We start from the raw sequence: 23,257 nt of genomic DNA, 5'->3' as shown, positions 1-23,257 counted from the left end.
TTATGTATCAATACTCGACAACTCCATAATTCAAATGGATGTATTAAAATATACAAAAAAACACTAAATATACTTACACATTAATTTTACCGTGTACACCATTTGGAAAACGCTACTGAAGAGCATCACAGTGCCCTTATCTTTAGCGATAGGCAGGGGGGCAGCCAAAGATCCTAGCCTGCGGTACCTCTCCAAGATATGGGGGCCATGTAATCACAACCTGTAACTACTAAAGCCTCAATTACATTGAGCTTCTTTACGAGCTGTTTGTTGGCGAATTTAATAGCGGGCGGTACGAGGGCGAGTGTTTACAAGCTGCTTATTAGCTTATTCGATGATTACACTGGGCGACTTTACAGGCAGATTGTAAATTCGCCAATAAACAGCTCGTAAAGAAGCTCAATGTAATTGAGGCTTAAAACTAATTATTTTTGAAGATAGTAATTACACAGTAATGTTAGTTTTTGTTTGTGTAAGCATATTATTTATATTATCGCGTTAATGTTAGTAGCAAGGATTTCGTGAAGCTTTGTGTGATAAACTGATAAAGTATACTCAATATGTAATAATTTGTATTAATAATTTTATGACTGATTTAAAGACAAATCGATTGCGTCATCTGCGTCAAAGGTAATTGCTGATGGAATCCACAGTGGGTTGCAGGGCCGATGTTGATCAATGATCATGTACACAAAATCATAACAGAAAACATAATTTGTATTCTCTTATCACGTTATCTGTTTGTTTATTAATAAATGTTACTGGTAATTGATAATATAAAATTACTTTCATTAGTCATTTAGTCATTGCTCAGCATGTTAATTGATTTTTACCGTCGCCATTATTTATCTATATCAGGATAATCAAAAAAGACTTCGACCTGCAGTTGTAGCATGATATCAGTTAGTTCAGAGGTTTTCAAATTGTACCCCTCTCGTCCATGGTGCGCTTCAAGATATTTAAAAAAAAAAATCGTCATTCCATTAAATCATTCTTAATTCAGTATCTACCCTAATTTATTCGTATGCTTCAGTAACCGTCCATTCAATTTAAATACAGCACACTGTTCTTCTCTAATCATCTCTTTTCGGTTGTTACCTTATGACTCAGGGTCGGAATCACCCTGAAATACAGTCATTGTTTGCGATCAAAACTTTCAACTCCACTTCTCTCAGTATATGGTAAAGAGTATAAAACAAACATAATATAAAGGTCCCTTTATTCGAATACAAAGGCCTCCTATATTATATCGAGCGCGACACCAGTGCCCGTCTGAAACGGGCTTAAGTCCGTCACTTAATCGCTACAGTGCGCCTATGCTCTTCCTCTGCTTCGCCTTCCCTGAAGGCTACCCAAAACCAACTGTCTCTCTAGAGCAGGGGTGGCCAATTTTTTTCACAGACGAGTTCAGATGCTCCATACAACTTAAGTACTTTTTCTACCTTCTTACGTTCACAGCTGGGGTTGGAAAATAGGGACAGGGGTAGGATCTGCTTCGCTTAGGGGAGGAAAAGGAATAACTCAATCACGTAATTAAATTACTTAATTTATGCCAGTTCAAAAAACACGTTTATTGGAGCACCAATCTACAATAGTCATAAATTATCTCTTGAACGAGAGGGTGATCGCTGTCGTGGACCCCGCTGATGGTGCTACAGCTGCCGGAGAGTCTCGTTTGGTGAAAATAACTATTTGCCACAGTTGTTGGATGTGATGAGAGAGAGAGAGAGAGCTGTGAGAGCTTTTGAGCGTTTGGATTTCGCTAGTCTTTCAATGTTTGGTGTTAAATTTATTACTGAGAGTAGCAGAGAATTCTTCAAATTTGAATCAGTTATTCGCGACCTTGTTTTGCTTTTAATCAATTTCATGGATGAAAATGCTTGTTCACATCTGTATGTCGATCCAAAGCGACATAATATATAACTTTTTGCAAATTTTCTTAGCTCTGGGAAATGTTCACAGGGTAGAACATCAGAAATTAATTATGTCAGAAGCATTTTGATCTGGAAAAAGCTCATCAAATTTCATTTTCAATAATAAATTTGTTTTTAAATCAATCCGTTTCATTTGTATGTTACTAGGCATCTGCATTACATTTTGTTCAGTAGGTGAAAATGGGTTTATAAATGCGTGCATGCAGTTTTCTTCTTTAGCAAAATCATGAAAACGATTTTCAAAGACCCTTGCAATATCTTTATTTGTTTTCAATATATTTGGTCAAATTGCTATTATCCGCAGAACATTCATTCTTCTCTTTCAAGTGGAGAAATTGACTCAAATCCTCATTTTCTAACTGAGAGATGAACCGTTTTAATTTCATTTTAAATGAACTGATCAAATCAAATCAAATCAAATTTATTTATTTTACATATAATGAACATAACAAATTATAAATTCAAAGCGTTCACGACATGACATAAAATAAGTGTTAATAATTAAAAAAAAATAAAAATACAGAGAAAAAGTAATAAAATAAGAAAATAAATTAAATAAGTAACAAAATAAAAGTAGATGGAAGCACACAGAGTGAACTTTGATAAACCCTATCTTAAAAACTTATAAAACAACGTCCACCTAAATTCACCCTCACGTAAGTGGAATATATCAATATCCGAAGCGATTTCATTAAGCATGGTTACTGCCCTCCCAATTGGCATTACTAATGGCAGGTTAGTTCTGCACCGTGGGAGAACAAACAACGCATGCCCTCGATTCCTAAGGTAATTATCAGAGACACACAAGCCAATACCACCAAGAATGGCAGAGTTCACATTTACGCCGCGTATAAGTCTGAAAAAATATGTAGCTAAATAAAGATCCCTTCTAAATTTTAAGCTACAGTATGTAAGCATCCCTAAGAGAAAATCAGTCGGATAGAGCCACGGATAATATCCATACAACCGAAAGTAAAGGAGTCGTAAAAATTTCTTTTGGACTCTCTCCACCATAAGGCCGTACTTCAACTGATGCGGGGCCCAAACGATAGACCCACTCTCAAGTCTGCTTCTAACTAAGGAGTTATAGAGAATTTTTAATACCGTAACATCCGAAAAGACCCGGGAAGTACGCAAGACAAAGCCCAACATCTTTAGCGCCTTTTTACAAATGGTATCTATATGACCACTAAACGTCAGTTTACCGTCAAATGTAATTCCAAGATCTCTTACAGATGCTATTCGCGAGAGAACTCTGCCATGCATCGAGTACTGGAAAAACAATACTCGTGAGGCTTTAGTAAACGATAAAACATTGCATTTATCAATATTGAAGTCCAGTTTGTTACGCCTGCCCCAATCTAATATATTATCTATATCAAGTTGAAGTTGACGACAATCGTCCAAGGTGACAACTTCCATGAAGAGTTTCAAGTCGTCAGCAAACAACAAAAACATAGCACTTTTAATTACCAATGCTATGTCATTTATAAAAATCGTGAACAGCAATGGCCCTAAGTTTGAGCCCTAGGGGACACCAGAAAATGTGTAAAAGGTCTGTGACTGATAAAGGCCGTACGAAACGTATTGTTGACGGTTCCTAAAATAACTCCCGAATAGCTTTAAAAATCGATCCGACAATCCAATAAGTTGGAGTTTTTCCATTAGAATATCGTGATCGACTCTGTCAAATGCCTTCGAGAAATCATTGTAAGAACAGTCAACCTGGCTGCCTCTATCTAGTACTGACGACACATAATCAGTGAATACCATCAGGTTGGTTTCCGTTGATCGGCCTGCTCTAAATCCATGCTGTTCATTCATTATAAATGACTCAATTTTTGGAGAAATCATGCTGTGCATGATCATCTCCAGAACTTTTGCTGGTGCAGAGAGAACAGCTACCGGCCTGTAGTTTTCTACTGACGACTCTGTACCACTCTTATGAATTGGAGTCACCTTCGACATCTTCCATAATTCCGGAAAGATACCTGTCTCCATTGTAAGATTATATATATATGCAAGTGGGCCTTTGACAAAATCAACACACCCTTTTAAAAAAAATGTAGGGACGTTATCCGGTCCCAAAGAGCGCGTATTCTTAAGTTTTTTAATAAATCGAAACACGTCACCTTCATCAATTGGGAAGATGTCAACGGATTGGGCACCGCACGATCGTTTTCTTGACGTTGAGGCGACATCCAGATTCGGAATACTACTTGCGTAGACGGACCTGAAATGACCAGCAAATGCTTCTGCCATTCCATGTCCAGTCACCTCTTCGCCCTTCCAAGTCATCGAATTGGCAAATCCACCATCCTTTCTTAATGATTTTATATAATCCCAAAACGATTTAGGATTTTCGCGAATGCAATCCCTTACCGATTCCATATATGTTCGATAGGCCAGCCGAACAGCTTGTCTCACTCTCATACGATAAAGGCCAAACATTTCATAGTCATGCTGACCATGCTTAGCCTTCCAAGCTGTATGATAGTAGTGTTTGACTCTAATGTCTTTAATAATTTCCCGTGAAAACCACTTCGGTGACAACACTTGAGAGCACCTAGGTGTTGAAAATATGAAGATGGATTCAGTTGTGGCGCCTACTTCAAAAGAATAAGTAGGCGCAAAAATGCAATGCGCCACTTGTAATCATCCAATGCGCCACGGTTTGGCCACCACCGAGTCTAGTCTAGAATCTAGATTATCTGGTCTGCGCTGAATAATATGTCAAAAAACTGCAGAGTTCGTCTCGGATATTATATTATCGAAAGTCATTCCTTTATCTAGAGTCCTGTACCATGTCCAATAAATACGAAGATTTCGGCATTAACACCACAATGTCATATCGAAGACATTAGTTGACTTCTGTTCTCTTGCCCTCATGATCCATGTCTCGATACCGCACACAATCGTGGAGAACAATAATTTTTGCACAAGCATCATTTTCGTAGCAATTGAAATTCCTGGATCGTTCCATATAGTGGTAAGACGAGACATCGCATGTTTCGTAATCTGTATGCGCCATCTTATTTATGTTTCACATCCAATTTTTCCACTAATTGTCGATCCGAGATCTATAAACTCATCCACTGTTTCTAGATCTCGGAGTGTAGGTACTTGCTGCGGGTAGAAGGTTAACTAGATCGATAACCTTTTACTTAGTCTTATTATATTAATAGTGCAGGATCCCATAGACTTTTCGTATACATAATTTGCGGAACGCATTCTGACAATTGGAATAGGTTCTAGGGTTCACAAAGATATATTGAGTGAATAATGAAGTGAATGAAGATTCGGTCTTGATTTTATTGAAGTAATCAGAACAATTTTTGGTGGGTTATAAGAAAAAAAATTAAAACCTCAATAAAAAAAATTGACCACTTATATCGACTGGCAACGTCGGCATTATATATATTTGTGAACCCTAGAACCTATTCCAATTGTCAGAATGCGTTCCGCATATTATGTATACGAAAAGTCTATGGGGTCATTCACTATAATATGAATGCTGTATTTGCGATTCTCTTCCTCTCTACCCGGTGTATCAACTCTGCGAGTCCTCTTTCATTAGCAGCGATCATCTGCGAATCTCAAGTAATTTGTTTTCTGGCCACCAATTGTTATTCCGCGATGCTAATGATCTGGGACAGACATGTCCAACGCGTCGATCGCGGGACGGTTTTTGGTCGATCACGCCTATTATAGTAAGTCGGTTATCGATCGCACCATAAGTCGAAGAAATTGGATTCTGAACATGTAAAAAGTGTGTAAATTACATTCACCTACTAACGGGAGTCGTTTTTAAATTAACCATGAGGAAACCCGAGTAACCTCGTAACATTTGTGTCATATCGTACACTCACGGCCTGCTACATAAGTGAGAGAAAGAGAATATTAATTAATACATTTTGCATAATCGTTAAATAGTATTATAATATATTGACAATTAGTGTAATGAGTGACCAATGAATACCACAACAAACACTACCAATCCAAATATCGCTCAAAACTCAAATTTAGGGTGCCGTGAAAACATCTTTATATAATAATCCCGCGTGCATGCGACAATAACTTCCGCAGGTCAAACGTGCAGTCCGCAGCTAGTGGTCTACCCATGGTCTACCTCACCGTATATTCTTCTTGCGGGAGTGTCACAAATTGGCGACCTATCGCACTCGCAATCGGCCTAATGACGCCGTAAAACGAAAATGTTATAGTAATTACGTCTTACTCACACATGGGTACTCAAACATGAATGCAAGTCATCGCATTTTACAAAATCCAATGTCCAATATGTACTCACGATTCACGAAGGGTATTTAAATTCGGTAACACGCGATTCTGTTAATCAGTCAGATTCATATCAATGCTATATCAGTGATAAGTACTTTTTTAGTCATATCATATCAAATCTAATAACTGGAATTAATCAAAAACTTATCAAGTTTTCGCATATTATATTATATTAATTTAATTCAGCATCTGGTAGGTAATATTAATATTCAAGAATCTACATAAAATCACGTCACCTATTTATACCTAACTGATAAATATTTTATTATCTAATGCAAATTTTACTTGGATTGCATTTTTCAACATACTACCCATTCACTGCGTCCAACGCAACTGGTGCATTGCCCATCAGGTGGGCATTAGATATAATTAGCATGTTATTTAAATGTAGTAATTAAATATTAATTAAAAGGTCCACAGTTAATGGTTTAATTAATACTTAAATAATTACAAGATAAAAAGAACTTTTTTACTTACAACGTTTTTAAATTTTCTGTTGAATCATATAAACTTGACTTGACTTGACTAGCTTAAACGATCAAAAAAATTTGTACTTGATAGAAATAATACTGAAATGTCATTTTGACATATCATATTGATTTATATAGTAACGCACGTATATATTAATAATTTAGTTGCTAGGACCCCAGACCCCCTGGCAACCAATAATAGTGGATTGGATTATGGATTTCTTCCGTAATAAATTTTCACACAACACATAATTAACTCAAAATCAGCGCTCGAAATGGAAAATTTTACGAACCGTATATGTGTATTTATATATATATATATATAACCGTGTATTTATATTATGTACTTATTTTTACACAGTTATCTAATTTTATGTGTATTTTATAAAAATAAATGTGTTAGATTTTTGTTTCATGGCCTGTTTAGCTCAAACGGTCAAATTAATTTTACCAGGAGACGGAGAGGTAATGTTAGGGATTTCATGAACCGGAACGGCGCTCCGGTGCGTTCCGATCCATTTCGAGCCCTGCTCAAAATGAATTAAATTCTGCTTAAAGATGGCTAAAAGTATTAAAAGAATGCATTGGCATCGTGTTCTGATATATTCTAAAAGTTTCAAATGTCTAGCCAACCGGGAAGTTAGTTAAAAATCGATTGCAAGATTTGTACCGGATAAACAACCACCGGACAAATAAATAAGAATACGACCTAATAAAACGTTGTAATAAGTACTAGCATTTCATAAAATACGAATAATCTTTGTATTGAATAATTGAGACACGTGGTTTATTAACATTTCAAACACCGATTAAATACATAAGTGCATAATGTGATTACTTTATATAGCTACCTACAATATAAATATATAATTATAATGTATAGTAATAATTAATAATATATGAAACGCGTGATAGAAAACATAAGAAAATGTGTAGGAGATCGAAACAGTTTTAAAAATCGGAGGAATTCTTTATGTTAATCGGGTCATGAAATGAAACAAATAATCCTCTCATAATCATGGCCCCTACAAGGGGGTCCGATAGGACTCTAGTCTGGGGACCCTGGCCTGACCTAAAACACCATTTGGGAAACTCTACTGTAAAGCATTGCATATAGAGTTGGGTTTCGGGAATTTCCCGACGGGAATTCTCGAGAAATTTTCGAGATTTTCCATCCCGAATCTCGAGAATTGAAACATTTCGGGAAATCCCGGATCTCGAGAATCTTTTCTCGGGATACGGGATTTCTTTATTATCAAATATTAATTGAAGAAAAGATTTTCTATATGAAAAAAGTGGACAGAAAACACAAAACGTTCAAGGACTGAGCGGGGCATTTAACACAATTAAGCCAACGTCGACTCAAAATGAGCGCAATTTTTGCAACATCAGGGAATTTTGTGTCTCAAAAGCGTACGCGATTGTCAGACGCAGCGATTGACAGTCTGTGTTTTTTGAAATTATATTTTAATAAGTAATGTTTTGAATTATTTTTGTTTTCCTACTTCTATTTTGTTTGTCTTACATAAATAAAAAAATCACATTTTTGGAATTTGTCTGTTTATACCTACACTGATTTTAGGATTTTTACAGGTTTTTTTTTAAATTTCCCGATTTCTCGAGGATTCTCGAGAATTCTTTTCTGGAAATCCCGAATCTCGAGAATTCAAAATTTTAACATTTCGGGAATTCCCGAATCTCGAGATTGAGATTTTCTCGGGAAATACCCAACAGTAATTGCATTGTCTTTAACCTCAACGATATGTAGGGGGGGCGCCAACGATTCTGACCCGGGGGCCTGCTTCAGGATGTGGGGGCCATGCTCATAATAGTTGACAGATGCTTACAGTGCGGTAATAGCATATCGAGATAGTAGTGTGTTATTCAAGAGATTTAATGCTAATTATAATAGGGATATAGCAGTAGCGAAGGGTGGAAGTAGGCTGTTAAGATCCGTCATAAATAGTGCACATTAAACATTGTTAGTCATACCTACGTATTTGTTTTTATTGAACTAAGAATACAATTTGCAGATGGTGCTGGTTAGTTTTTAACATTCAATTATCAAACCCTGCCTAAACCAAACCATAATAGTTTGCTATGGGCGATCCGACAAAAATAGTGCGCACTTTTTCAATCATACTTATTGGTTTTCGTTGGATTAAGAATACATATTACACATATTGTTGGTTTTTTTAATTAAATTAAGCCCTGCCTAAACCAAACTATAATAGATAAAAAATATTATTCTATCTTTAAAATATTCAAAGTTATGTATGGTTTAATTGCATAATTCAAGATATTTTATTGATAGACGAGTATTTTTTTACTATTATCTATTATGGCTTGGTTTTCGTGGGGTTTAATTGAATTTTAAAAACTAACCAACACCATCTGTAAATTGTAGTCTTAAATCAATGAAAAAAAATACGTATGACTTACAAAATTCAGTGTGCACTATTTATGGCGGATCCTAACAGCCTACCTCCACGATATAGTGTTGTAACCAGGGAACTCAGAAATAATAATTTATTTTCTTTTCTGTGGTTGTAACCTACTGTAACCTTAGGCAACATACACAATCAATCAAACAATACAAACTTTATGAATGACGAAAAACCATCACCTAAGCGCCGCAGCTTGTCAAATGAAAGAGTTCGCCGATGTCTTGTTCTTCTGGAGACTCTACAAGGACTCCACTAGTCTGATGCAGCACCTCACAGTAAAATATAATTGAGTTTAGACTCAACACCAGAACAATGACAGCAAGACATAACATAAACTTATGATGAGAGAGAAGGAAACTGGGAAAAGACGTGTGAGAATGTTGACATAATAATATGTTACTGCCATCTGGTAATATTTGCTAGTTTAAAAATATACAAATAAATTATTTTTCATCGACTTCTCGATGTTATAATATTGATTATTATTCTTGTCTTATCCGTCTCTCCAGATTCCCTACCCACCCTTTACTAAAAGTGTAACCTAAGTGCACAGTGACCGTTTGGAGCATTTAGCGAAAGTAAAAATTTTAATAAGCGTCTCTTTCGCGGTCGGAAGTGTATTGAATGTGTTTTTCGGATTTTATATGCAAAGTGGTGTATATTAAGTAAAGCGATAGAAACGAACGTGGAACATGCTTGTCTAATAATAAAAGCTACATGCATTTTACACAATGTTATAAGAAATCTCGAAGGTAATTTTGATCATCATTACATTATAAATAATATTGCTACAGAATCAACTACGAATAAATTCTCAGGTAATAAACGAAACAATAGTTCCTCCGTCACAGCGCGAGATGTGAGAAACCAATTTTAAAACTATTTTTTGGAAAACAATAAATCCGGCCTGAATAAATTTGTAATGAAATAATAATACAACGAACTTTATACTAAAAAATAAAAACATTATTTTCCTTCAATTCCCACTTTTACTGCTAATTCCCTCCAACGAATTATGAAAACAATTTGCACGCCGAACTAAACGCTGTTAAATTTCAAACTGGTTTGTCATGAGCGTGCGCGCTGATACAAACGCAAGCACCACCTCTGTATTGTATAGCCACTAAGGCCACCTCCATTTGCGTAGCATATTATGACGTGTTCATCCTCCACGCTGCACGCCGCGCTCTGCAAAACGCTGCTAGTGAGGCCACACACTAAGTTCCATTATTTCTGAAGGTAGATCGACGACACCGTTGTTTGTGTTATATTTCTATCAACCGTCCATGTGTGCTATATTGGTGAAGTTTTGACACCGATAGGACAAATAACTTTTTTTAAAAGAACATTATTTGTGAGATTTAATTCTTGGAGTAGTGAATTTAAAGTCTCTGGGTACCCGGACAGTAGGCGAAAAATGCACACGATGGAAAACGTTGCAGGTTTTAGCTTATATTTTTATATTATAGTCAATGACATTATTAATGGACAACGCACTCAATACAGTAGCTAGCAAGTAAATTCGTGCATAGCGACATTCGCACAATTGCATAGGTAGACGTCACGCAATTTCCATTATGCGATATCACGCAACCGAACCATTCGGCAGACCCGACAAAAAGCATTGGGAATATATAGCAATATTAACTTTATTGTAATGGCGTTAGTAAATTTTGTAAACGCACGCTTTGGCGCGAAAAGGTGGCAAGTTGTATTTTTAGAGGCGACGTTCGAGGCTCGGGGTAGGTTAACGACTGACTGTACTACCTACTCTCGACCCTTCGTCCGCCCACGCGTTTGTTTCGCTGTGAATCCTGGTCTAGCCTTGACTCATTTACAATTACAATAATATCATTATATTCCCAACTCTGTCGATTGGAGGATTTTTGATGGGGGATTTAGGCATTATGCTATTTGGTATCAGTAGGTACGTAGTACGTATTGTATGGTTAATTTAGCATATTATTTTTAATAAGTATCACCATTTTCGTTTCGCACACAGACATTTACTACGATGAGTACTTATCTATTTGACGTTCGGTGCATTCTTGTATTTTATTATTATTTTATAATATTTTTGAAGCTTTTCGGAAAGCGGTCAGGTCAGCTGGGAGAATATCTTTGTAGGAAGATGGCGGTCACCGAAGTTTCAATAGGTACAGACAATTACATATACACATTGTGGACGTTTTGACGATGCAGGCCTGGTATTAATTGCACCCCAATAAACTAAAATGATACACAATAAGTATTAGTATTAAAGTTTCGTTGTATCACTGATAACCGAGTCACATACGGGAAACATTGTATTATTACAACTATTTCAAGCCTTTTATGGAATCGTACCAGGGCTCGAAATGGACCGGAACGCCGTTCCGGTTCGTAAAATCACCAAAATTATCGCTCCGTCTCGTGGGCATATTAATTTGACAGTGAGCTAGATTTGCCATTTAACGTAAAAATCTAAAAGTTTCTCCACACTGGTAACCTCATTAAATTTTACGATAATTATCAAAATTTGTTTGAGCAAAAAATATTTTAATCGAAATTTAATGAGGTTGCCAATGTGGACACGGCATAACACACTTATTTTTATAAAATACACAATCAATTAGAGAAATTATGTTAATATTTTCATAAAATATTGAGCGCTCCGGTTCGTAAAATATTCCATTTCGAGTGCTGAATCGTACATGGCATTTTATATATTAGATACTTGTTATGTTGAATTGTCGGCATCATATCAAATAGTTTAATAATAGGTATCTAATCCTACGTAGGTAGTAATATTAGATTTGGCACATTAAGCAATATTTTACTAATTCAATGATAACAACACACTTGACATTGTATGCATTGATATCTCTGTAGTCTAAGTATATGTACCTATATGTAAATATGTATATAATACAAAGCAAACAATGTTTATTAATAAAGCCAAAACCACCGTTAGCCATGTAGTTATAGTCTAGGGCTCTAAATGGGCCGGAGCGCAATGAAGCTCAGTTCCGGTTCGTTAAATCCCCGAGATTAAAGCTCTGTCTCATGGGAAAAAAACACGTTTTTTATAAAATATTCGTCAAATTAGATAAATATGTTTATATTTTCGGAAACTTATAGAGCGCTCTGGTTCGTAAAATTTTCCATTTCGAGCGATGAATTATACAGAAAGTAACCAGTGCATAATATGTAGACTGTACAGCATACAAATATGCTTGTGTTGGGTGTAATTGTTTTTTTTATCTACACGCACTATATGTAGGTACAACATATTTACTTTTAATTATGATTAACATAATAATATAATATTATCTATGATTGTTACTAAACTTTTAATAAGATAAATGGAATAGTATTTATGTTAATTGGGTTATTATGTTGTAAGTCGAAGGTTGCATGCATATTATACTTCGATTAGTGATATTTTCTTTATGGATTTCTACGAGGGAGCCTGTGTGATTTGTGATTAAAAATAATATGTATTAATATTAGTGTATTATAAATCTAAATATCATTAAATTAGAATCCTAAATGTAATATTATTATATTATCGGTAGTATAATTGAAATGCTGATTTGTACCGGACAACCACTGGACAAATAAGAATACGAGTTAAGAAAAACGTTGTAAAATAGTCAAACCTAGGTATACATATGCACACACGTTGCATTTTAAAGATTTTTCGTCAATATGTATTATTTTGATAATTATGGAAGTGTCCAAACCATAATATAATATTATTATGTAGTTTTATGTCAGTATACATTGATTTCAATAATTGGTTATTCGTCAGTATAAGCAATTTTATGCGGCCAACCCTGTCTGTAACTTGTAGGTAGGTATGTCAATAACAGCAACAAACATCGCAATATTTTAAAGTCGTGAAACCTCCTCTTCGAGTGAGCATACAAGGCATTTAAAGGTCCTTAAAAATATAGGTAGGTACTTAATATACAATTTATTTTATTTCTAATTAACGGTCTTTTTAGATTTGTCCTTTATTTTTTCCAAGAAAATATAGGTACATACATACAACATCATGTTCAATCCTAAGACCATCATATGGGCCTCCACAGAGTGGAGGTTAAATTAAGTACTTAAGGCTATACTTCAGCTGAGGCATGGTCTAAAAAGATCGTGACTACGCGACGCGCAGATTGTGCAAACGACCCGTGCGGAACAAAACATAATTTGTCATAAAAATTCAACATCCGTCCATTTAATGTTTTGTTTATTGTTATATTAGTAATAATAATACTATATTCATTGACATGTTTTCTTTTTCTAGTAAATGCGTAACGTTTTTTAGTCATCTTTACACGATTTAAGAATATATTCCCCGACGCTATCACAAAACAAATTGACGTGTTCACAACTCGACTATCGCTCTCCGATTAGCAATGAGTGCGAAATTTCGTTCCACCTATACTTGAAAATTATTTGCCGTTTCACTGAAGTATGCTCTTAACATTTCATCATAATTATATTGGTAGCGCTACTGTAAAATATTATAATATGGCATTAATGACATAAATGTTATCAACATATTGCTATCACCTCCCTTATCGTAACTTTAGAAGGCATGCTCAAAGGTGTGACCTGGAAAATTATTTGCCGTTTCACTGATGTATGCTCTTAACTGATTTTTGTTACTACGAGAAATATATATGTTAGCCACTTTCAACATAATAATAGATTCTCCTAACCTCTAAGTCCAAGCACACATTGAAAAAACAACACCTAAATTTTCCAGACCCGAAATCCACGACACGACAGTATAAACCGCTCGGTTATTGTGTGTCAAAATCTAAGAAAATGGTCACCGTAAATATTTTCCATGAACATGTAGGTATAAAATATTGACGTATCTACATTCTAAACATTGTATAAATTGAATATTTTCGCCTGGCTCGTCCTCTTTCAAACATTCAAACACTATAGACATTAAGAAACACAAATAAATATTTATATTTTAAATTGGAATAGTAATAATTATTAATAATAGAGAAGAGAACTTCTTCTACACAATGTTGAAAGAAATTACAATTGTATGTTAATTAACTTTTATGTCGACTTACTCTGCTTGGTAACGGATCATCGCCGCACTTCAATCTTCAGCACCTCAATAATTATTATTAATTCAAGTAGAATCAATCGTCTAATACTTACTCTATAGGTCAAATAGCCATAAAAAAGTAATTTTAAAATGAACTGACACTTAATGTAATAATAATGTTACCTACATATTTTTTGTTTGGTTTGACAAAACATGATTTAAAAAAAGAATATTTTCGCCAAAAACCTGTTTCGACCGGTCTCGTTTGTATTTTTCCATCTACGCGAAAGTTTACCAATATTTTTTGCCGTGCTCATTTTAAAAATAAAGTACCTATACCTACATATTACTGAATTTAATAAATACCTATTATGTAGAGTATTTTGAATAATTACTGTTATATTATGGTCAACAACATAAAGAACGCTTACCAGCAAAGAAGAGCATAATATTATACATTGTACTTGATTAAATAACATCTATGGGTGCATAGTTCATTAATTCATAACATTTTTCAGATACGATGGTCGCTCTTTGTTATTTTGAGCTACACCGCTACAATATTATAAAGTTAGTGATAAATAAGCTTCATTTGTACATAGTATGTTTGATTTACATTCCCCCGCTTCTTTCTTATATCGGTGACACTACATTAAGATATAATAACAATTAAACAATAATATGGTAGGTACGACCAAATACAGTGACGTCCCGATGATTACAACTTTTGAAAGCAATAGCGGGTTCCCATGAAGCGGACGATGCTGTCGCTTATTTAGAAAGTACCTACTGAAGTCGTAGTTTAAAGAAATCGCAAGGGGGCCTCTAAATATGTCGGTGCCTTAGACCTCCACTTATCTAAAACCACTGTTGCTTGAGAGTATGTGAGAGCTTAAGAGAGAAAAATGCTCTAATCCTCAGTATATTATATTCTGTGAGTATTAATATTATGTAGACGTCACTATTGAAATAGAAATGGTGTGGGTAACTAACTATTTTTACTCATTCGTTGATCGTCCAGCCAGGGGGTACTTTTACACAATTTATGAAATTAGGTAGGTAGTATGTAGCCACAAAATAAGCCTGGGACTCAGAATGAGAATGGTTCGATGTTTTTCAGTTTTATTATATGGAGTAGAGGAGTGGACACTCACTGACTTTTTGTGGTGACTTTTGGAAAGAGGTAGGCTGTGGAGTTACCACGCTTGTCAAATATATTTACGGGAAATAAGAAGATAACCCAATATTACTACTGATGAATAGGTACACTAAATCGATGAAATTTCAAAAGCTCAATTAGTTTGATATAATTAGTTTATGAATAAGCAATTAGTTTTAATTACTTATGTATTTTCCTAAACATTTATAAACGTAACATACCTACGCTCAAAATATATTACCTATCACCTTTGAAAATATCCGTTGTTGTGTATAATAATATGTTCCATAACAATTTATAATTTAACCCGTAAAACTAGACATTTTAAAATACTTCTATATTCAAAACACAGACTTTGGTATAAATAACTGATAAATAAAAATCGCGAGATAAATTATTTTATATTTTTAACAATCATTTTTTAATTATCTTATTAATAATTATTTTGAATAAATGTTCCCTAGAGATCTAAGCGCATACTAAACAGCTTATGATTTCGGAATAAAAAGCCAGACAGTGGTTGGCGCCATAAGACTGAAGTCATACAAAACAGGTCTGGAAAAGGGGTCACATTAATTCATAATATAGTTGGAATCCAGGCGGTGCTAGTATGGGTATATGGCTATAAACCTTATTAAATAAAATAAAACTTCTAAATTTTGACGATAGATGACTCTGAATTGGATTGATTTTTCTGGGTGTTTATTTATTTTTTAAATTAAATTAGTTACTTGAAGATCTATTTTTCTTAAAAGGTAGGCTTTAAATAATCGCCTACTATGGAGCCTTCGCCACTGACACAGCCTAATATCTCGTTTATCGGTCTTTTGTCTATTGCACTCGGTGTATCTACACCATGGCCCCCACATCCTGAAACGGGCCCTCAGGCTAGGGCAGTGGTCGGCAAACTGCGGCTCTTTGGCCCCTTGAGTGCGGCTCTGCCATATTTGACATGGCTACAAAGAAGAAGCAAAGAAAATGGAAGAGGATAACCGTAAATGTAATGTTGAATAGACCGAGACTTCGCGTTTATTCAAAACTTAAATGGCTTACTGACCTTTATTTATGTGTCGGGAAAAATTAGCGCATTCAAATTTAGAGAGATACTAAAACTAAAAACTCGTAATTTTGCGCTAAATATTCTGTCGATGATGCAAGGAAGAAAGCAGCTGAGGAGAAGAGTCAAGAAAAATAAAGTTCTGTATTTAATTAGGTACTGAATAAAACCTTTCAACAATGTTAATATTGCAAGTTTTGTGGTTAGTAAAAAGATTTCCAAGAGAGTAAATCAAGAGTAAATTGAGAAATCGATTTATTGATGAGAACCTGGAATCGTGCTTAAAATTAAATCAACAACATACGAACCTGACTTACCTAAACTTTACAAGGAGATGCAAGGCCATTATTCACATTGAGTTTGTCAGTCATTGTCATGATTCAATTTTATGGATACCTGACTTACAATTTAATTTTTATTAATAAATAAGATCATTATTACGTATGATATTCAGTTTTATTCAGTGTACCTATCAGTGGCGCACCCAGGATTTAATATTGGGGGGGCCCAATGAAGAGAATGTAAATTAGTCCTATAGGCTCTTTTTCTTCTTCACAGCCTAATTTCTCGTTTATCGGTCTTTTGTCTATTGCACTCGGTGTACCTACACCATGGTCCCCACATCCTGAAACGGGCCCTCAGGCTAGGATATTTCGGTCCCCCCTACCTACCGCCAAGAGTGTGCAACACTACAATAACGTTTTTCATATTGTGTTTTAGTTCAAATTAAGGGTAGGTACTTATACAGTGAATTATTGGCGATTTTTAATACATCTACTTTAATAATGGAGCTGTCGAGTATCGACACATAATAATCAAAAAATATATTGCACAATTATATAAGTAATTGAAAATGTTCATAGCCATGAAGTATAATAGCGCTGCAGGCGACTTTTTTTACTATTAAAGCTAATTTATGATGTGTGTTTATCTCACTTATCTGGTCAACCCGACACGCCGGGCCCCCCACAGCCCGGGCCCCCCACAGCCCGGGCCCTCAGGCTAGAGCCCTGTCAGCCCTCCCCAGCCATGACCTACACCACTCCGGTATTCGGGTGGACATCGAGAATTTTTTGACAGTTCCATTAGGGATTGGGTTTATAAAAAAACTTGACATTAGTGTTTCGAAATTTTTGTGTTTGAAATTAAAATCTAAGAATTTTTTCTAAAAAGGGTGCTGGAGAATTATTACAAATCATTTTTTTGCCGTGTTTTTATTTGTCTAAGCCCAAAGGTATAGTTTATTGGCTTTCAATTTCAATGTTTAAAATCATTCTGATAATTTTCATTTTTGGGGGGTGCCAGGGCCCCTTGGCTCCCCCCCTGGGTGCGCCACTGGTACCTACCTATAATTTAATTAGGACTTAAAACTTTAACTAAAGTTTATTAAGTAAATTAGCAGTGTACCTACTTACTACCTACGCATATAATTTCAGTTTAAGAAATTTGGCTCTCAAAAGAAATCTCAATCGTTGTACTGTTGATATTTGGCTCTATTGACTAATGAGTTTGCCGACCACTGGGCTAGGGTATTTGACGGCCCCCCTATCCACCGCTTAGATACAAGATAAAGACAGTGTGAAACACTACATTAACGTTTTTCAAATTGTGTTTTAGTTCAAATTGAGGGTACTTATAAGTGAATTATTGGCGATTTTCAATACATCTACTTTAATAATGGAGCTGTCGAGTATCGACACATAATAATCTGAAAATATATTGGACAATTATATAATTTAAAATGTTCATAGCCATGAAGTGTAATAGCGCCGCAGGCGACTTTTTTTACTATTAAAGATAATTTATAATGTGTGTTTATCTCACTTATCTGCTCAACCCGACACGCCGGGCCCCCAGGCTAGAGCCCTGTCAACCCTCCCCAGCCATCACCTATACCACTCCAGAATTCGGGTGGACACCAAGAATTTCATTAGGGAACGGGTTGCTAAAAAAACCTAACATCAGTGTTTCGAAATTGTTGTGTTAGAAATTAAAATCTAAGAAATTTTACTAAAAAGGGTGATGGAGAATTACAAATCATTTTTTGCCGTGTTGGTTGTCTAAGCCCAAGGTATAGTTTATTGGCTTTCGATTTCAATGTGTAAAATCATTCTGATGATTTTCATATTTTGGGGGGGGGCCAAGGCCCCCTGCCCCCCCCCCCCCCTGGGTGCGCCACTGCATTGTACGTAATCTTAAAAAAATAATAAAACAAAGGGAGGAGTCCAATCTCTTTGTATTAAAATAATATTATTAACGTTGATATTTTCGACAATGTAATTGGCGACACTGCTTTATTGTTTATTATTAATTTTATTTTGTTGGTACTATTCAATAAGAATAAAATAATAAACACAGCAGAGCGTCAATGACAGTTTTTAAACCAATTTAAATTTAATTTTAAGTTGATACCAGTTAATATATTGTTAATATTATTAAAACCGTTTCATAACCTTGTTATGTTAAAAACATTGAAACTGTGATAAGATAACTACTGATAATCTCAAACTTGGATAGTATTTCTCTCTTTGTGAAGGTATCTATATTAATTTGATTTGCGAAGTTGTGTTGTTGATTATTTTATTAGTTTGATATAAAATGACTGAATTTGGGACATACCTACTTAACTTTTTATTCTTCTTTAGATAACTCAATTCAGCTAAAACCCTATATTATATTATATGGAAATGATAAATCTATGATTTCCACAATCGCATCTAAAGATTGAGAATTACAAGACACCATAATATAATATTTACATATTATCTAGTATGTTCAAAATTCAGATTTAATAATGCCGTCATTATGACTCTTACATACACACCAAAAATAATACTCAACAAGCCATTGTAATATAATAATCATATTATGATGTATGAATGCTTTACGAACTGTCAGAAATTCTATATAAAAGTTCGGTGTACTTTATGCCGCAGATGCCCGCATGAGCTTTCATAATATTTTTTTACGAAAACAGTTTATTCCATGTAGACAATTATAATTAAATACCTTTTTCTGTCGGCGTAGATTTTTTTCGATCCAATAAATTATTAATTTAAAATTTGAAATTTTCATACATTTTGGTGCGTCATTATCACTAACTAAGATTATAATATTAGCTTATATTAGGTTGGGGTAGGTTAGGTTTGGTTTGGTGTGGTCTAAAAAATTCTCATGCGGGCATCTGCGGCATATTTACCAAAAGTTCTATCCTATATGATAAATCAATGGTTTGACACACACGAAACGAAAAATTTAAACCACATTGGTACCAGTGTTGCCAACCTGTTGTTGACAAAAACATGCCAGACGGGGTATGAAAACAAGCTATTTGGCAGGAAAAATGTTATATTATGTGAAAATAAAATTTCAATACCTCTTTTGCCTATCGAAAAAAAAGTGCCCATTATACGGATAAAAATCACACTACATTTTAATAGAAACTTATTTTAAAATTGACAAAAAATAATTAATAACCTACGATAAGTAATAATTAGGTAATACCAGAGAGTGAAATTTCCGTTTATCGTCAATGCGATTCCACATGCCTAAGCACACAATAAATTATAATATAATATGATACCATTATATCACTATAATGCCATTGATGCTCCTATTATTTCATTGTAATGTTTTATTTCTCAAATAAATACTGACCAACCTTCATTAAATATCTGATGGTCAGAAATTTGACGTGCACGAAAATCAATAAACTAAATATCTAGCTTCTTTTAAGCACATTTAAAGCTATTGAAGGCATCACAAAACGCTAATAAATACGCCATAAGCTAAATGCGTTTTTTGCAGGCTAGACACCTATCTAAAAATGCTAAATCGTGCAAGAAAAACGCTAAATCATAATCTAATACAAGCGTATCGTAAGTGTTCTATGTTTTGGATTACAACAATTATTCATCCTAAATAACCTCTATGAAAACTACACATATTGTTCGTTAAGCTCAAATTACATCGGCAGATTGCGTCTGACCCGATTGTCTGCCACGACTGTCAAACTCTATTCTCTATGGTTTTCAAGGATCGTGACCGATCAGGACAAAAGTGGAAAATTTTCTATTATTCCGTCGTGCGATCCATTCATTAGCAAACGAAGATTGCCGAAAGCGTACGAAAATAGCCGAATAGCGCCCGCTCGCGAGCCACGCAAACGGTCGTTCATTCTACTGCTTGATTTCAACAACCACAAAATGGCGAAATCTCAATAAAATATATGGACTGGCGCTGAGGTCCTCATCGAATTAATACACGCCAGTTGAAATATACCCATACTCACTACAATTAGTAAATTAACAATACAATAAAGTATACAAAACTTTTTTTAAATGTCAAACTGCCGCGCAAATTTCAACAGATGCTCTGCTAGGTTTGACAGCTCAGTTTTTTTGATGTAAAATTGCGCGGGAATACATTCAGTGTAGCCACCAATCTAAGAAATATCTAGTTTTTGGTCAACCTATATTTTTAATAATAGCAACACTATGTTTACTTTAAACCAATCAAAAGCAAGGACCAACGCGATTGCATTGTTGCGTGTAATTGCAAATAGTGTTTAAACGTTGGCCATGACGGTTGTTGGATTGGGTTAGGTCTGCGCATCTGCCAATGTAATTAAACCTTTATAAAATACAGAAATGCACTCTTCAATTCAAATCACTGTAGCATCTTTATTCTTCTTGTTTCAGATTAAACCTTGGGTAGCTGATCAAAAACATTGAAATGTTACAACCTGTGATCCGGACATTCCAATGCTTGGGCCGATCGATATGTCTCCGGCAATTCTCCATACAGTGCAGTAGAGGCGAGCTTTCTAGCCTTACACTTCACCGAAAGTCAAAGAACTCTGTGATCTTTAAGAGACAGTTTCATCATCCGACCGAAAGAGATGTCATTATATCCTCACTGCCTGATGTCGTTGTGCCGAATTGCATCCTGAACGACTTCATCTGGCAGGACTTGGATAAATGGGCAGACAAAACGGCTGTGGTAATACCAATGTACTTTTTATCTCCTCCTTATGGCAAATATCTCATGTTTTTTCTCACCATAAAATATCTGTTAAAATGAATAATTTCCAATCGGATTCCATGAGTCATGTCAGTGGTTCCGTGAGAATTCGCCCAAACTACAAAAGCATAATTTGAAACCTTTTTGGATATTGAATAATAAAAGCCATCCTCTCCTATGTTTAGGGTTGTATAACAAAGCATTTTGAAAATTTTGTTTCATCAGAGATATGGTGTCATTGAAGTGCCTAGCGTGAGTCGATTAATTGTCATTTCCAGGCCAGATTTATGCTTGAAGAAGTCCTGGGCTAATACGTATAGGGGGCCCCTGAAAAACAAAATTTTTAACTGGCACTTTTCAAATGTTTTGGCTAATGCGAGAAAAATTTATGATTTTTGCATGTTATGATGTCTGAAAGGTGGCTTCCGATATACAAATTTGTGCATAGTAACTACGCCTTCCAGTGACATATTCATTGCGATTGATTTCAACAATATTATATTTTATTGACCTATCTTTGTCGAACTTCTAGACAATGATTCGTGCGGGGGCATCTGCTTCAAGGTTTTTTCATAAATGTTTTCATATTTAATTTTATGTATCCCCTACCAATTTCGGAGCCCTGGGCTATAAGCCACTTTAGCCCAATAGTAATAGTAAATAGTAATAGATAGCTCAAATGATAAGAGCACTCATTTAGATATTTAAATATGTGATTTCGAATCCATTCCAACCAAACTTTTTTTATAAATGTGTGCTGAGATTTTTCAAATTTTCAATAATAAGAAATCTATAATGCTTAAATTTCATGTAGGTTATATTCAAAAAAAAATTCTAATTTATAAAAACATATTAGTAGGTATTGATTCTATTTATCAATAGATATTTGTTTATCTTATCTCAATCGAAAGACATGACCTATTTATTTCTCCTTATCTCACATTTAACGCAATTTTCGAACATTTTTCAACGAATTCTATTAATCTTACACAAAATTATCTAATGTTTGACAGAATTGGTCAGTACTTATATATTCTTCATTATTTCATTGTTTGCTGTTCAAAAAACCATAATATTATTTGAATAATTCAAGCACATAGCTTAGATTGATTGAAAATCAGGCAAGTTTTTGGCTGGCATAGTATTGTGACAAATCAATGGTTATGATGAAATACCACGATAATATTTTCCGACATTGTCAGCGATTATGACTTCCGAATCATCTTAAATTTTATAGCCAACTATTGTACCATTTCTGTATATGTATAAACATAATATCAATATATGACATCACATGATTTTTAGTATTTTTGAATCTCCCGCTCTCCCACCATCAATCACACTTTGTCACAATTTCTTTTACCACCCTGTCTAAACTATGTCATATTTTTAATGGTCGATAAGGTTTATAAGATTTTTGAATAAAATATATATTATAATAATATATACTTACATAGTATATAGGTGCCTACCTATATACTTTTTTTAGCACTACGACAGGCTACGAGGCCCTATAACAGTACAGTAGAACCTTGCTATAACGGATTAATGCAGGTGAGGGGTGTACGTTAAATCTGAAAGTCCGTTATATAAAATACAAACAAAATCCAGTTTATTTGTCTTCCGATGATACATCCAGACACATCCATTGTGGAGTGACTTTAATGTTCAATGTCGATGCACTTGCTTTCAGCAATCCTGCTTTGAAAAAAGAATCAAGTTTTGTTAGCACTTGTAAAGTCTGCTGTTTTTTATAATCAATTATATATATCATTATATAGTAACTATATAACTGTTGAATTTCGATATCTGA

At 34.7% G+C, this 23,257-nt stretch overlaps 1 protein-coding gene across 1 annotated transcript in view; it reads left to right on the top strand.

Moving 5' to 3' along the window:
* LOC147070819 (uncharacterized) overlaps positions 1-23,257 on the top strand; it is a 53,011-nt gene that overhangs the window by 11,170 nt on the left and 18,584 nt on the right. The window contains exon 2 of the mRNA XM_085948719.1: positions 21,123-21,423. Coding sequence (XP_085804845.1) covers positions 21,157-21,423 — 267 coding nt within the window. The 5' untranslated portion in view covers positions 21,123-21,156. The remainder of the gene's footprint in view (positions 1-21,122; positions 21,424-23,257) is intronic.

Source organism: Rhyacophila brunnea, unplaced genomic scaffold (genome assembly GCF_057557595.1).
Source record: "Rhyacophila brunnea isolate RB1 unplaced genomic scaffold, BYU_Rbru_1.0 scaffold_21, whole genome shotgun sequence".
NCBI classification, from domain to species: Eukaryota; Metazoa; Arthropoda; class Insecta; order Trichoptera; family Rhyacophilidae; genus Rhyacophila; species Rhyacophila brunnea.
Note: the sequence above shows the minus strand (reverse complement) of the source record. Positions and strands in the feature narration are given on the sequence as shown.